The sequence below is a fragment of the Lissotriton helveticus genome, chromosome 6 (assembly GCF_964261635.1).
Source record: "Lissotriton helveticus chromosome 6, aLisHel1.1, whole genome shotgun sequence".
Taxonomy (NCBI): Eukaryota; Metazoa; Chordata; class Amphibia; order Caudata; family Salamandridae; genus Lissotriton; species Lissotriton helveticus.
The window spans coordinates 1,554,961,729-1,554,977,464 of NC_136067.1; the positions used below are offsets into that span (position 1 = coordinate 1,554,961,729).

The 15,736-nt window shown below is 51.7% G+C and overlaps 1 protein-coding gene across 1 annotated transcript in view; it reads left to right on the forward strand.

Annotated features, from left to right (window-relative positions):
• Positions 1-7,934: 7,934 nt before the first annotated feature.
• ECT2L (epithelial cell transforming 2 like) overlaps positions 7,935-15,736 on the forward strand; it is a 449,543-nt gene continuing 441,741 nt past the window's right edge. Inside the window, exon 1 of the mRNA XM_078649356.1 lies at positions 7,935-8,165. Coding sequence (XP_078505482.1) covers positions 7,980-8,165 — 186 coding nt within the window. The 5' untranslated portion in view covers positions 7,935-7,979. The remainder of the gene's footprint in view (positions 8,166-15,736) is intronic.

A 15,736-nucleotide genomic window follows, 5' to 3' on the forward strand; every position in this document is an offset into this window, starting at 1 on the left:
GGGCCTTCACCTGGAGACAGGGAGGCACTTCTAAGAACTAAGTGGGGGCCTGTGATGAAGTAAGAGTTAAAAAATCTATGCAAACGCCAAATACAATTTATTTGTTAGGTGTTTGCTTGATATTAAAAATAATTACTCTGCTGAGTGAGGGGACTGGCCCCAGTACGGTGGCGGAGGTCTCCGACACGCAGCGGAGTGACCCGGAGCCGTCGGCGAGGCGAGGCGACGCCTGTGGCGGCTACAGGAGCGGCGGCGCTTTGGGGCCTGTGAATCCCCGGTCTGGAGTAGATGGGGGCCGGCTCGATAGATCGCGGAGCCCGCCGCGGAGGAGAAGAGCTCTGACCGCGTCCCGCCCGTGAGTCACCCTGCGCCGGCTACCGGAGTTGGAGCGCGCTTTTGCCGGAGCCAGTGAGGGGGCGGACACGATTATCGGTAAGCCCCGGGGGTGCTTGAATGTAACGGCCCGAGGAGCGGAGGGGGGCCAGAGTCGGCGCAGCACGGAGGCGCCGCAGTGCACGTCCAGGGGGACGGAGGTGACGCCTGAAGGGCAGCGGAGGCTAAGCATTACGAGGGTCATTAGGAGACCTGGTTCCGGGGAGTGGGCCCCCACCCTGGTCGGGAGAGGAGTCGGGTGGAGCCAGGCCAGGGGACAGGGCCCACCGGGAGATTGCAGGGAGCGCTGACTGCCCACAGCGTGGAGGCGGCCTGGTGACTGCTGTGGTGTATTGCCCCTGACCTCACCCTTCTGATCAACGCGGTGCCACCCACGCATTGGGGGGGTGCAGCCACGTGGTGGCTGGACATCAATAGTGCCCTGTGGGTCGCTTGAGCGGATCGGTCAAGTCACGCAGCACACCGTGCGGCTTGGAGGGTGCGACGGACGGTCGCTGGGGCCGCAGATCCCGACGTTGGACCGGTGGTGGAACTAGCTGCGGGAGGTCGGCGCCAAGTGTCCTGGGTGCGTTACTTGGCAGAGAACGCCGCGGGGCCATTTTATCTGGCTCCTCCTATGGGACTAAGTTGCGCTCTGCGTCCCTGACCTGCGGATCCCGAGAAACACTGCACTGCTTGTCATCGAAGCACTGCCTGGCGGGAAGCTCCATCAGCGCCATCTTGACAGGGTGGCTGCTGCCTGCATCTTACCTCAGCTGGGGCGGACGGACTGAGCGGGCCTCTTACTGCTCCGGAGATCCTATAGTGGTGTCCGCCTCTGGTTCCTGGAGTAGGGGAATCGCCTTGACCCGCGCCTATCTAAGAACCCTGAAGATGTCCAACGCTCTACGTAAGGGGAAACCGGGGAAGGATGGCGCCTCTAAATCCTCGCAGCAGCCGGCCTCACCTGGGGCGAGTGGATCGTCTCGGCAATCGGATGATGAGGCGCCCGCCACCAAGGCCTTTATAACTGAGTTGTTTGCCGCTATCAAAGAGGACATCTCGGACCTCCGTGCTCAGTTAGCGTCGGACCTACGTGAGGTGCGGAGAGATGTGGATGGAATTGGCGAACGAGTGGTGACGCTGGAAGACCATGATCTGAATGTTGCGAACGACGTGCACCAGCTTCAGCAGGACATCATCCGCCTCACTGAACAGAATCTGGATCTGCAGGCCCACTCAGAGGACTTGGAAAACCGATCTAGGAGGAACAATATCCGAATTCGTGCGGTCCCTTGGGAGGGTGAGGATGGGGATCTACGTGGCTATGTGCAGGCCCTGTTCTTACAGATCTTAGACGAGGAGGATGTGCAGGAAATAAGAATGGATAGGGTCCATAGAGTCGGTTTACCTAGGAGAGGAGGGGGTCCTCCTCCGGACATCCTCGTCTGCGTGCACGACTTCCAGGTAAAGGAACGCATCCTGCGGAAAGCCAGAGCCATCTCCTCCTTGCAATTTAGGGACCACCGTCCACAGCTCTACCAGGACCTGGCGGCGTCGACGCTTCAGAAGAGGAGGGAATTCTGCCCAGTGACTGCCTTTCTACGGGACCGCAACATCCCCTACTCGTGGGGGCACCCCTTCCGTATCATATCCCGCTGGCAGAACCGGCTGGAGCAAATCCGCTCTCTTCAGGTGGCTAAGGACCTGCTGGGCCTGGATGACGTTCCTCCTTCTCAAGAGGCACGTACCTCTGCATCGCGGAGACGGCATCGGTCGTCCTCCTGGCAAAGAGTTGGTGCATCCCCGAGCCGACGGCGGCCGGACAGCGCAGCCAGCTTGCAGGAACGAGGAGATGCGGTGGCATCGGTGGCCTCCGCCACGTTGGCTGATTCTCAGCACGGCTCAGGAGCAGCGTGATCCTGGATCTATAGCAGATTGGCGCCGGAGGGGATCGGGCCCTAAGGTCCCGGGGGTGCGTTTGTACTTTTGGAGAAGACACCCCGGACCGTGGCCCTGGGGGTCACCAAGTTGGTACCCTCTCCCCGTTCCCGTTCCAGAGGGGTTCTTGTGCCCTGTGATCTTCTGGAACTGTTGAGGACATTGTTCAGGTTCAGTGCCTTCTGTTATTTTCTATTGTTGTTCTGTTTGCGGGTGTGGGATGGGGGGTGGAGGGTCCTGGGGGCGAGGGGTGTGGGGGGGGTGTTGGGAATTGGGGTGGAGGGGGATGGGACGGTGGTGGCGCCCCGAAGCTGTGTATGCGAGGTGCTGTTTGCATTCGAGGTGTTCCTCTCTAGCGCCTGTTTCAGGGGGCCTTTCCCTGGAGCACTCTCTGCCTCCTGCATAATTGCGAGTTATGTCATTGTTGCTGGCTGCTTGATGGTGAGAGGCATGGAGTTCTTGGCTGGGCGTTGTGCTGTTTCCCGGGGAGGGACATGGGCCTGGTCACTAGTAGTGGTGTTTCTATCCAATTGTCCTCAGTACGGGTTGCCTTGCGGGATGCCATGTGTGCCTGGCTCTGGGAGATCTGGTGGTGCGGCTCTGGTGACGAATGGGGGGTGGAGAGGGGGCTGGCAGGGGTTGCTCGGAGTTGGGCCTAGCCCGGGTGCATGTGAAGTAGAGGTAACACTGGTCGGGGAGTGGGAGGGGACCATGCTGCTGGGCTTCCAGTGCAGAGAATCCCATTGTCACTATGCCTATTAGTATAGGAACCTGGAATGTGAAGGGTCTCAACTCCCCGCAAAAGCGCCAAAAGCTCTGGAAGTACCTGTCGGATCACCATCTTGATGTGGTGGCCCTCCAGGAAACCCACCTAGCCAGGAAGGATGAACTTCGACTTCGGCACCGACAATTTCCCCTCATTTATAGGGCGTCAGCGTCCACTAAACATAAGGGGGTGGCCCTCATGTTCAAGGCGTCCCTTCACTTTCAACCTCTGGGGGTGAGCGGTGATAAGAAGGTCGATGGCTAATAGTAAAGGGGTCTTTGTATGGCCGACAATGTACTTTTGTGGTTGTGTATGCCCCTAATGCTGGACAGAATGGTTTTTTACAAGAATTGCTGGACAGGGTGGGAAACTTCGTGGAGGGGCACTTGTTCCTCTTGGGGGACTTTAACGTGGTGTGGGACAAAGGCATGGACAGTTCAGGAGCGCGCCGAGCGGACTCGGGTTTTTTTTCGGTTGAAACGCAACGACAAATAGAGGCTTTGGGATTGTTGGACAGCTGGCGATTCTTACACCCACAGACTAGGGACTATACATTCTTTTCCTCTGTACATCATTCTTACTCCCGTATAGATCATGTTTTTATTAGTCAGGCCCTCAGGGGGGATACCCGATTCTCCGGTGTCTTTCCGATCTCGATATCTGATCATAGTCTGGTGGTTCTTGGCCTGCAGTGGCATGTTGGAGGGGACGGTTGGCGAAAGTGGTATTTTCCGGCGGCGTTGACTCGAGATGAGGTGTCTTGTAAAGAGCTGCGGAAGGCTATAGGAGACTTCATGGCGCTTAACCCGCCCTCTGATACCTCAGTGTATGTCACTTGGGATGCGTGCAAGGCCTACCTGCGGGGCACCTGCCTCGCCCTTAACGCCAACCTCAATAAACTTAGGAGAAAGGAAAGGGAGGCCCTGGAAGCGGAGCTTGCTCTTTTGGAACAAGCACACAAATCCAACCCGTCTAGGGTGACTCTCCGTCCGTTGACGGCGGTGAGAGGGAAATTGAGGGCCCACTATAATAACCGGGCTGAGTTCACCCTCCTCCGCCTCCGCCGCATCTCCTACTCTCAAGGGAACACGGTGGGGCGGCACTTGGCACGGCAACTTCGCGATAAACGCGAGAAGGACTACATTGGGGGAATAAGGGACCAAGCGGGCTCTGTACAGCACAGTGACGCAGTCAAAGCGGATCTTTTTGGCCGCCTTTACGCTGATCTCTATTCGGGTGACGCCCTTGACCCAGAGGCTCAAACTGCGTTTCTGAATGGTCTCCCGATACCGCAGGTCTCCAGAGAATGGAACGACTTGCTGAGTTCCCCCATCACTAGAGAAGAGGTTCTAAACGCCATCAAGGCTTTAAAACTTCACAAAGCACCGGGCCCGGACGGCTACACTGCCCTGTTTTACAAGACGTTTGCGTCGGACCTCTGCGATTACCTGGTCTCCCTCTTTAATACCATGGCATCCGAGGGCAGAACTTCTGAGACTATGGCCGAAGCTTTGATCACCGTTCTCCCCAAACCGGGGAAAGATCATGCCGAGTGCGCTTCTTACCGGCCGATAGCACTCCTCAACCTGGACGCTAAGTTGTACTCGTCTATAATCGCGGGGAGGCTGCAGGACTTGATGCCGGCTCTGGTGCAACCGGACCAGTCCGGATTTATAAAAGGACGGCAAACTCATGACAACTTGAGACGAGTGGTCCACCTGATCGAGAAGGCTACTAGATTTCGTATCCCGGCGGTTTTAGTAGGACTCGACGCGGAGAAAACCTTTGACCGCGTCGATTGGGGCTTTTTACATCGTACCCTGGAGGCCTTTGGGTTTTCACCCCGCTTCATAAGAATGATTGAGGCTAATTACAGCACCCCTCTGTCGAGAGTGATGGTTAATGGCCACAGATCCGGGCGCTTCCGTCACTCGCGTGGAACACGTCAGGGATATGTCCTCTCTCCCCACTCCTCTTCGCTTCGCTTTAAGTATTGAGCCACTGGCGCTTGCGATTCGGGAGGACGACAATATCTTGGGCCTCCCCTTCTCCGGTGAACAGCATAAGATTTCGCTGTTTGCGGACGACGTGCTGCTCTCACTTAGAGATCCGGAGCTATCGTTGCCATATGTTCATACGGTGCTCTCTGACTATGAGAAGGCGGCGGGTTTCAGAGTCAACCTTGACAAATCGTATATCCTGAACTTGACTCTTTCCCCTGAGGAGGTGCTCCGACTGCGAGCGCTCACCCCCTTATCGTGGTCGACTTCATCTTTGTTGTATCTGGGAGTGCATTTGACACCTGCTCTAGGCGCCTTTTTTTCGGCCAACTTTACACCAATGTTGACGACGATACGCGCTGAACTTGAGAGGTGGAAACCGAGGTACATTTCTTGGTTGGGTAGGATTCACGCACTCAAGATGGTCCTCCTCCCGAAACTTCTGTATCTCTTCCAGGCGTTGCCCATACCGGTGGAATTAGACTATTTCCGTTGGCTTAAAACGCTGATGTTGAAGTATGTGTGGCAAGGTGGCAGGGCACGACTTTCATATGCAGTGCTTCGCCTTCCACGAACGGAGGGGGGAGTGGGGTTCCCGGACATGCACATGTATTATAAAGCGGCGCAATTAAGAATACTAGTTGAATGGTCGCAACAACTTTCAGAAAAGCATTGGCTCCATATGGATCGTTGTGTGACCGGAAGATCCATTTGGGATCTGGCCTGGAAACCCAAGGCTGACCGACCCAGGAATGCATATATTAGCACTCCAACCAGCACGGTGTTGAAGGTTTGGGACACACTTAGTGGTGACGACCGATGGACTACCTTCCCATCTCCATTTACCCCTATTCATTTTAACCCGGCTTTTCCTCCGGCATTGACTGACGGATCCTTTGACGTTTGGAGGGAGGGTGGTTGCCGAGCTCTTACCCATCTGTTTCATGGGGCGACACCTCTCACCTTTCATAACTGTATGCGAGATTATGGGGTTCCGCCCACTGAACGCTTTCGTCACCTTCAACTCTTACACTGGGCGACATCGACTGCAGTGGGGGACGCCGCTACTAGACCACTGACAAAGTTTGAGGCTTTTATCCTTCGCACGTCTACGATGAAGGGAACGATTTCCTTCATATATGGGATGTTATTGGATACCGCGGTTTCCCCCCGCCCTCGTTATATGGACCACTGGGAGGCTACCCTCGGTAGGGACATTTCTGACAGCGAGTGGAGGAGCCTTTGGCGGGATGTGGCGGCACATAACCACTCCACAGATCTTAGAGAGGCTCACTTAAAACTCTTGTTTGACTGGTATTTATACCCCTCTAAGTTGCATCGGATCTTTTCAACTACCTCAGATAGGTGTTGGCGGGGCTGCGGTATGGTGGGGGATTTCCGCCACATTTGGTGGGATTGTCCCACCATCCGACCCTTTTGTTCCGAGATCCTGTCCCATATTAAAGATGTACTGGGCTATCCGGTTCCGAATTCAATAGAATATGTGCTACTGGGACTTAGGGACCCATTGTTGGAACATCAGACTAGAGCTGATAAGCGCATGGTATGGCTGTGTTTGGGGGCGGCCAAGTTGACATTAGCAGCTGCCTGGAAAAACCCATCTGCACCGGCCATCTCGTTATGGCACGCGCGGCTGTGGCGACTCTTGAGTATGGAGAGAATGTCTGATATATTTTTGGGGAATTTTAAAAACTTCATGTTTACCTGGGGTCCCTTGGTGAGATTCCTATCCCGAGGTCTACCTTCTGCGGTCTGCCCCCCAGCACTTCGTGCATTACACCTCTTTCAAATTTAACCATTTACATATATGACGTTGTGCTACATGGATGTTGGTCGCCACCACCAGGGGAAGGGTGGGGGGTGGGGGGCTTGAGGGGTGTTGGGGTGGGGTTGCAGTTTACTCTTTGTTGCGACATACCTTGCATGTGGAAGTGACCTGAGTGGCATTCCTGAATAAATGTGCTTCTGGTTGGGGACGCCTTCTCTTGTAACCCTTTGGACATTTGCTATGGACTTGCCGCACCCTCCAAATCGGTGCTGGTTGGCGAACACGAACATAGACGTGGGCGGCGACCAGCACAGTGTACCATATATGACTTGGGGTTCTATAGCAATATTATCAGCACCCCCTGTGTGGGGTTATGTGGCGGTTTGTCGCCTGTTCCTTTATTCTTCTCCTCCTTCTCTTCTTCTTTCTTACTCTTCTTTGCTTTCTACTTCAATCTTGAATGAATAACAAATAAAAATTTTATTAAAAAAAATAATTACTCTGGTATTTCGTCTACTGCATTTAGGTATGGTATGACTGCAGGTCCAATTTGTAAACAATAGAAAGTTTGCATTTGAATTAATCTGCTCTCATGCCCTTATTGGACATTTGGTCTCTCCCTGTATTTGCGTGTATTATTTTTACATTCAAATCATATAAATTTGCCTAGGCCGGTGTCCCTGGCTTCAGATTAAATATGTTTTGGATTTCCAATCATTTTGATTTACACACATCGGCATTTTTGTTTCTCAAAATTCACATATTCACTTTCCATTTTGGGTTCAAACATTCTAAGAAAACCTTGTCCTTTACTTGCAAATTGATCTTCAATATGGCGATAGGAGACAGTCTGAATTAACTACCGTACCTATGGTAAGGTGTATGTGGTTGTCATTGCTTTGCCAAATGTATGAATTTGGCACCATAACATAATGATAAAATGATAGTGACCCAATTGTTGTGTCTAGTTACTTATGTAAATGATCACTTTGTGGCTTATTGGTTATAGACTTGTTAAATTTTAAGTGCTGTAACTTACCTGCTTTTAGGTTTCTTTGCTGAATGTGTCGGAAGCCTTTCCCCAGTGGAAGTAGTCAAGAACTCTTACACCATGGCTGATAGCACTAGACCAAACCCACACAGTGTGAAACGATGGCAGCTGGAGAGCCTGGGCTTGTCCACAGGAGAAACAGAGATGGCCATAAATGACCCATACATCCTCAACCAGACCAGTGTTAGCGACCGTACGAAGTTCAGTGCTTGGACACCAATTGCTAACCAATCATCCAATAAGCAGGTCAGAATATGCATATACCATTTTATTCATTGTTATTTCAGGTATGTTGGTAAGTGTACATATGTGTATTCTGTCAGGGCCACAGAAAAGCCTTTTTTGTGAGCTGAATTTGAGAATTCTGGACTCAGACTTCAATAACAATTTCAGCTAAGGATAAAAGTGGGAAATGGTGAAATACATTTAGATTTGTAATTCTGAGTGCTCTAGGCAGCAGTTACTGTTTGCAGGTGCACTCTCAAATGGTATGGCAGTAAAATCCAGACCCTAAGCACCTCTTAGAATGATGTCAGTCCTTTCTCCCTGCAATATGGGGCTCTTGAAAATCCAGTGGTCATTTGCTGTGCTACTGAAGAAGCACTTAAAATCACCTTTCACCAGATTATTTCTTTGTTTAGCGTGGCACCACTGGCAGTGATAAAATACAGTCAGACCAACAAAGCCCAGCATAGTACAATCATTCATGAAGGGGAGTTTAGATAAAGCCAACTGTAACCCATTGGTTTATATTATAGCACCCGTGAATGCTCATTCCATGGCATCGACTTAACACAGACAGCTAAAAGAGGATTGAACCTTAAGTGTTTGAGAAATTTTATAATTCAGACACTCAATAAACCACACAGGCTCTGCACTAACAAATCTGATAAATACACGTTCCTAAATTAAATCTCATTCTGTATAATTACTTATCAGTGATGCATTTTTTTAAAATTCTTTTTATTGAAGAGAAACATAAAAAATAAAGAAACAATCGCATCAGGTGAACAACAATTGACATCATTGTGAGATTTTAGTGTGTCTTACGTACAGAATCATAAAGTATCATAAGTATACACTTTGGGATCATGGGGATACCTGTGCCTCTGCTTCTCTTTGACACATCGGGGGTGTGCACAATTCACCCTTCCAGCTCTGGCACTAATCTAGAGGCCCACTCCCCACGTTCCAACCAAGCTATTAGCTTACCGGCCTTGTCCCCGTGCTCGTAGATACGGCTTTTTACGGCATGATTATGAAAAATCGCTTTTTCCCTGGAGAGGCTCCTATATTCTTGCTGCTTTAGCTTTAGCCGGTGAAGGTCTCCCTGTGCAGCAGACTCGACCGCCTGTTCCTCTAAGCTTATCACTTCCGCCTCCACCGTAGTCACTTCTGCCTGATTTCTTTTTGCCTGCAATCAGGGATAGCACCTCACCCCTCAGCACCACTTTATAGGCCTCCCACAGTGACTGCGTCGATTCAACAGTACCCACATTTTCATGAAAATAACACTCCGAAACCCTGAGTATCTCCTTTTTAAGGGTCGAGTCTCTCAGATGCCATGCATTAATCGGGGCCACCCTGCCAACTGCTGGTTGCCCGAACTCGACCTGTAACCACATTGGGGAATGGTCTGAAATGCCCCTGCCTAGGTATCGCGCTTCTCTGATTGGGCCCGCCATGGCAGCCGGTATCAGTATATAGTCCAACCTGGACATACTATTGCGTGCACCGGACACATGAGTAAAGTGTCTCTGAACCGGATTTTGTACCCTCCAACTATCAACCAATCCCAGCGTTTCAATAAAGTCAGGAAGCCACCTCTGCGATGGGGTATGCATTTGTGACGGATATCTATCTATTCCCCCATCTAGTACTGCGTTGAAATGTCCTCCCAACACTAGAAGGCCCAGAGGCAAGGTCAGAAAAACGGCACCCAAATCTTTAAAAGTATCAGTCTGAAGACCTGGCGGTACATATATTGACAAGAAGGTCACTGTCTTACCTCCATGCCGCCCCGAGACACCCACATATCTGCCTCTTTGGTCCAACCAAGTAGACTGAATGTCTAATGGAAAGGAATTTTTGGTTAGTATACCGACCACCCTAGACCCCGATGTGAACCCAGCGTGCGCCACAAGTTTGTATCCTCCTTTATGGAGGGCCATACAACGATTCCCAATAAGATGTGCCTCCTGCAGCAATACGACTTCTGGGGAGTGTCTTCTGATCAGTTGGCTTACCATCCCTCTCTTTATTTTGTCTCCCAAACCATTAACATTCCAGCTCAGCATCCTTATGTGACATCTACCCCACTCCACTTGTATCAAATTGCGATACTGGCACCTGATGCGAGAAACAAAAACTTAACAAACCCCCAAACCATGCATCCTTTAACCAAAAGAGATTTGTCAACCCTGGATCCCCCCTCCCTCCCTGCACCCCTGCTTATGGCGTATGCCCATCCTCAACTGGCCTGTCGCCCCGCACTCAAACCCAACACTGTAACTAAATATAGTAACGAAGAGGAGGATCGATATCATACGCCCCCCCCAGCTCTGTTTCAAACCATGATCTAGCATTACAGAGTTACCCCCCCCCCGCTCCCCACAGTCCTGCATCCTCAATCCAACACTACGGCGGGGACAGTCCCACAGTCGATCATTGTCTCAGTGTCTCATTCCCACCGTCTGCCTTCACTCGGCCTCTGGCCGTTCGTCCGCTTCCTCCTGATCACGTCTCTCCGATTCAGTTGAATAGAAGCAGTCTATCCAATCCGCCGCTACCTCAGGATTATCGAAGATCCAGGTTTTCCCTCTCGCCTCCACCCTCAACTTCGCCAGGAACATCATTCCGTATTGCAAGCCCTTATCTCTCAGTTTCTTCTTCACTGATAGGAAGCTTTGGCGTTGTTTCTGCACGAGTTGTGTGAAGTCCCGAAAGAAGGAGAGCGAGGCATTTTCATATTGGATGGGGCCCCCCGTACGTGCCGCCTGTAGTATTACATCTCGGTCTCTAAAATTTAGGATCCTCGCGATCATCGGACGGGTGGGAGCACCGGGCCTAAGCCTGCCCCCGGGCACTCTATGTGCTCGTTCGACCGTGAAAAATGTTCCCCAGTCCCTTGGGCTTCAGATAGTTGAGGATAATGTCTTCAACAACAGATCCGGGACCGGAGCCTCCGCTTTTTCAGGGACCCCAGCAATGCGTACATTGTTCCGTCTGGCTCTCCCCTCAAACTCGTCCAACTTCTTGTCAGTCAGGGCCCGGGAGGCCTTAAGATCACATACCTCCTGCTGAAGCTGTGTTACATCATCTATCAGGCTGGCAGTCTTTATATCCAAGGATTTAACCTTCTCGTTTGCTTTTGTGAGGTCTGCCCGGATTAGATTGACTTCTATTTTCACCTTGTCTAGTTTACTATCCAGCTACTCTATCTTCTGCCCCAATGACGCCTGGACTCCTTCGATAGCTGCCATCACGTCTGATAGTGTCAGTTCCGTTGGCGTGTCCGGGGACTCCCAACCCGTCACCTGGGACCTCTTAGCCTCCGCCGGTGATCCTTTGGGCATAGTGTATCAGTCCAATTTGTTGGATTGAACTTAGGACCTCTGGAGGATCTGGGCACTGGTTTACCGGGATCTCCCCTAGTCCGCCATGACAGTGACTCCCCGCTAGGTTCCGCCAATCTGGCTTCGCTGAGGTCCGCAAGTCCCAGGACAGGTCGGGTCCCTAAATCGTATCCTCTCCCACAGCGCGATGAGACCGCAGTTTAGGTCTGACCGCCCCAGATGAGTCCCTTTGTAGGAGACAGCCGAGAACAATCCGGAAGGAGATCACTGGGACTGCAGCCCCAACATTGCCTGGGTGAGCCACCACCACAGCCACACAGGGTCTTCACCAAGCTGCAGATTTGCAGATTATACCAGAGCGCCTCCCAGCTTTCCTCTGATCCCAATGGGCTAGCCCAGGGCGGCAGAGACAATCAGGCTCTCAGCTTGCCAAAGCCGTGGGGAGCACCCGGTTCCGCCCCGGAGGCCGATGTCACAACCGGAGCTCAGAGTTCCAAAATTGAAGGCGGCACGTATCGCCACTATCTCTCACGGGGGGGTGGGGGAATGAACAGCTCATGTGACCCCAACTATATCTACGAGTTTATCACCCCCGGCGGGTCGGCGACATCTGACACCTAGTCCCGCGACAGGGGTCGCTGTCCTCCAGTCACAAGCCCCGCCGCTCCCCGGCCCTCCGTGCACTCCCGATGTCGCCCTCTACCTGTTCCACTCCAGTCCCCGATCATGCAGCGGGACCGGAGACAAAGTCTTGGCATCAACAATACCACAGCCAACAAGCGGCAATCTCCTTCGCGCAACTCCTTGGTGGTCCGGGCACTTCCGGTCGGCGGTGCCGCTGTTCACCAGCCGCGCCCTGGCCACCAGTTGCACTCGAGTCCCCAGGCTCACCAACAGCGCAGGCCGTAACCTCTCAGAGGAGAGAACTCCGGTCCCCGTCACCACAGCGGGACCGGAGTAGCCAGCGGGACCTCAGCGGTGTCACAGGAAACGGGTGGTGTCCTCCACAATAAGGATCTACGACAGGATTATCGAGCTGGGTGGCTAGCTACGCGGAGCTGAGGTCCTTGGCGGCTATCCTGCTCAACGCGTAGCTCCTCCCCCCAATGATGCATTTTTAAGGAAAACATAATCCCATCAGAACGTGTGTTTCCTCAAAAAGCTAAGATTGGCAAAACCAAATTCCATCCTATATTGCTCCAATGTCCCAACAAAGAGGACTTGGTATGTACATGTCGGAAAATCTGCAGCTTCCCCGGCTGACCCCAGCAGCCCTTATTTACAAAGAAATTGGCTATTTTCTTTCCATCTCACCCCAAATGATTCCCTCAGTTGCCCTGTTGTAGCCATCTTCTTTGTAAGTTGCCCGGGGAGTGACCTACACAAGTGCTTTGTTTCCAACTACCGGAACCTCTATGGAATAGGAATAGCCAATTAGCTGGAAAGAGAAAATGCTGAAGTATTCATGTAGAGAATTTATGACATAACAGCATTATTTCTAGACACTTTTACATTTATGAAGCTTGATGTCTTCAAACCCCAACTTTCACCGAATGCCAAGTCACTTGGATTTACTCTGGACACCAACCTCACCCTCCAGCAACACTTTGCCAAAAAAACAAAGATGGCCTGGTATCAGCACTCTTTTCTAAAGAAAGTGAAACAGTTTCTCACTGAAAGTTAATTCAGAATTGCTGTTCAATCCCTCTTACTCTCGCAACTGGATTGTGGTAATGCCCTATGGGAATGCCCTGTTTCATGGCCTCCAACTCCACACTGACACCATTTACGGCATTCTATACTCCACAGCTCATCTCATCCATGACGTGTAAAAATATGATCACATCACACTCCTCATGATGGGACTCCAGTGGCTGCTCATTGATTTCATGAGGTTATGACATAAAACCATAGTTAACTCTCCAAGTCATTCGTGACACATTAACTTTTAGCCCCAATGCATTTCGGGCAGTAAGACCCGCCCTTCTTTAGGGGGTAAATTAAAAGAGTTAACTATGAATGTATGTTATAACCTCATGAAATCAATGAGCAGCAAATATTGTTTAACACAATAAAGAATAAATTGCTTGCAACTTTGGATTACTTTTGGAATACTTGGTTATAATTGCATAACATCAATCATCAATAGCTGTCCGCACAGATGGACACCACCCAGGAGGGAGGTGCAACTTTATTCATTTCACAATACGCCCAAGTTTAGAGGACGATACCTCTGCGCACACCCATGAACTTAATATCCAGCAAACACTCTGGTGCAAATTGAACACTAAAAAGGAGTGTATGATTCAATAACCTATATGTTCCAAAGATTTCCCATTGCATGAGCAAATGAGCACCTAGCCCATCTGGCTCTGCAAATCTTCGGCACCACCACCTTCCTCCTGTAAACAGAATGGAGCAGCCTATTGGGCACATGTCGCTGAAAGATCGACTGGAAAAACCTCGGGCTCAAGTTCTGCAGTGCCATGAAAGCTATGCATAAGACTTTAAAAACACTAGTTTCTTGATTGGAAGCCAATGAATGGTCTGAAAACCCTTGGCAACCTAGAGAAGTTTTGGGATACCTGAAACAAGCCTCACCGCTTGCTTTTTGGACGATCTGACGTTTGTTGAGAGAAGCCTGGTTAATGTTCAGGTAGAGTGCGTTACAGTAATCCAGGCGGAAGGAAACCAGTGCCACAGCCATGGATTTACACGTCGCTAGCGGAATGAATGGAAATATCTTTTTAAAAAATCTAATAAGATGGAAGCACGTGCTGGTAGTGCAAGTATCCTGAAGGTTTAATGACAGATGAGTCCAGAAAAATAACCCCTAGATTCTTGGCTGACTCGACCGAAGTTGGAAGATGGCCACAAGACTCTGGTCACCACAGCTCAGACCAGATGGACTGCTGTGCTCCAAATACCAGAATCTCAGTTTTTTCAACATTCAGCTCGAGAAAGTTTTTAGGTCGAGCCTGGCGAACGTAGCACGTAGCGCTGTCGCCAGTGAGATCTATTGTGCTGACTTGCCTCGGAAGTGGGACAGGAGATGGGCACGCGCAGGGTGATTGGAGCTGGTGCACATGCACGTACAGCCACGCGGTGTGCACATCTCCTGTCCCCCTTCCGTCCACGCAAGCCAGCTGCATGCAGTAAGTGCCAATAAACACACACACAGGCACCCGCCGCCCCCAGCCAGTGCACGTGTACTCGTCACCCTCAACAACAAACACGCACCAGACGCCCCCACCCAGTGCATGCGTACTCGTCTCCCTCAACGCGCCCATGGCGTGCTTTCGCTTTCACTCCCTTCAGCGTTTCAGCCCACGCTCTCCGACTCGGCCCGCTCTCACCTGCTGAACACCAGCAGCGCCTGCTTCGCCGAGTTCTACGTGTCCTGTTTTTTTGTTGTTTTTTGCTTTAGGCGCTTTGACGGCCCCCTCCCTGGGCCACACCAGCCGCGGAGCACTTATTCAGGCACCGCCACTGGGCACGAGCTGCAAGCCACACTGATGTGCACGCTCACGCCATGCCTACAACGTGTGCAAGGGGCGGAGCTGCGCTGGGAAGAGGGGCAGGGCCTCGCCACGCCATCTTTAGTAGTGCTTCCTCCTCCCCCCCCCTGTCAGAAAGGAAACAGCACAGCGGTGGAGAGAAGCTGGAGGGTTGGAGGGTGACGGGCGGACGGCGGTCCCTTCTCTCGTCTCCTTAGGTTAAATAGACAGACGGAAGACCTGCCGCCTTCTCTCCAGAAATCAATGGCCCCCTGCTTCTCGCTGTCTGACTGGGAAAAAAAAGTGTCTTGGATGCGGCCTACTAATGGTCCGATCCAGGTGTGGGGGGTTTGGCCATCTGCTGCAGATCACAAAAGTGTTTCTAAGGCCTTTGGGCCTCTGAGCCCCCCACGAGGACCTGACCTGCTTGGCTTCCCTTGCTGGGGTAATAGAATCTAACTCCCTCCCTTTCGAGTCCCTCTCCATTCCGTGGGTTTTGTTTTTTTGTCATTGGGCTGTTGTCCACCCCTACAGAGCACTGAGAATGGGACTACGAGCGCTATGTCCCGTTGCAGCCCATGTCATCCAGATACAAAGCAACAGTAATGAAGTTCCCTAGTGTGCAGTGACATTAATGTACCCTGGCCCTCCGCCGTGGCCTACGCCCAACGATAGCCTTCTTTTCTGTGCTGCTACCTCCCAGTCTCTTCCGCAGCGGTAGCCTGGCTTCCCTTACTGGCAGCGC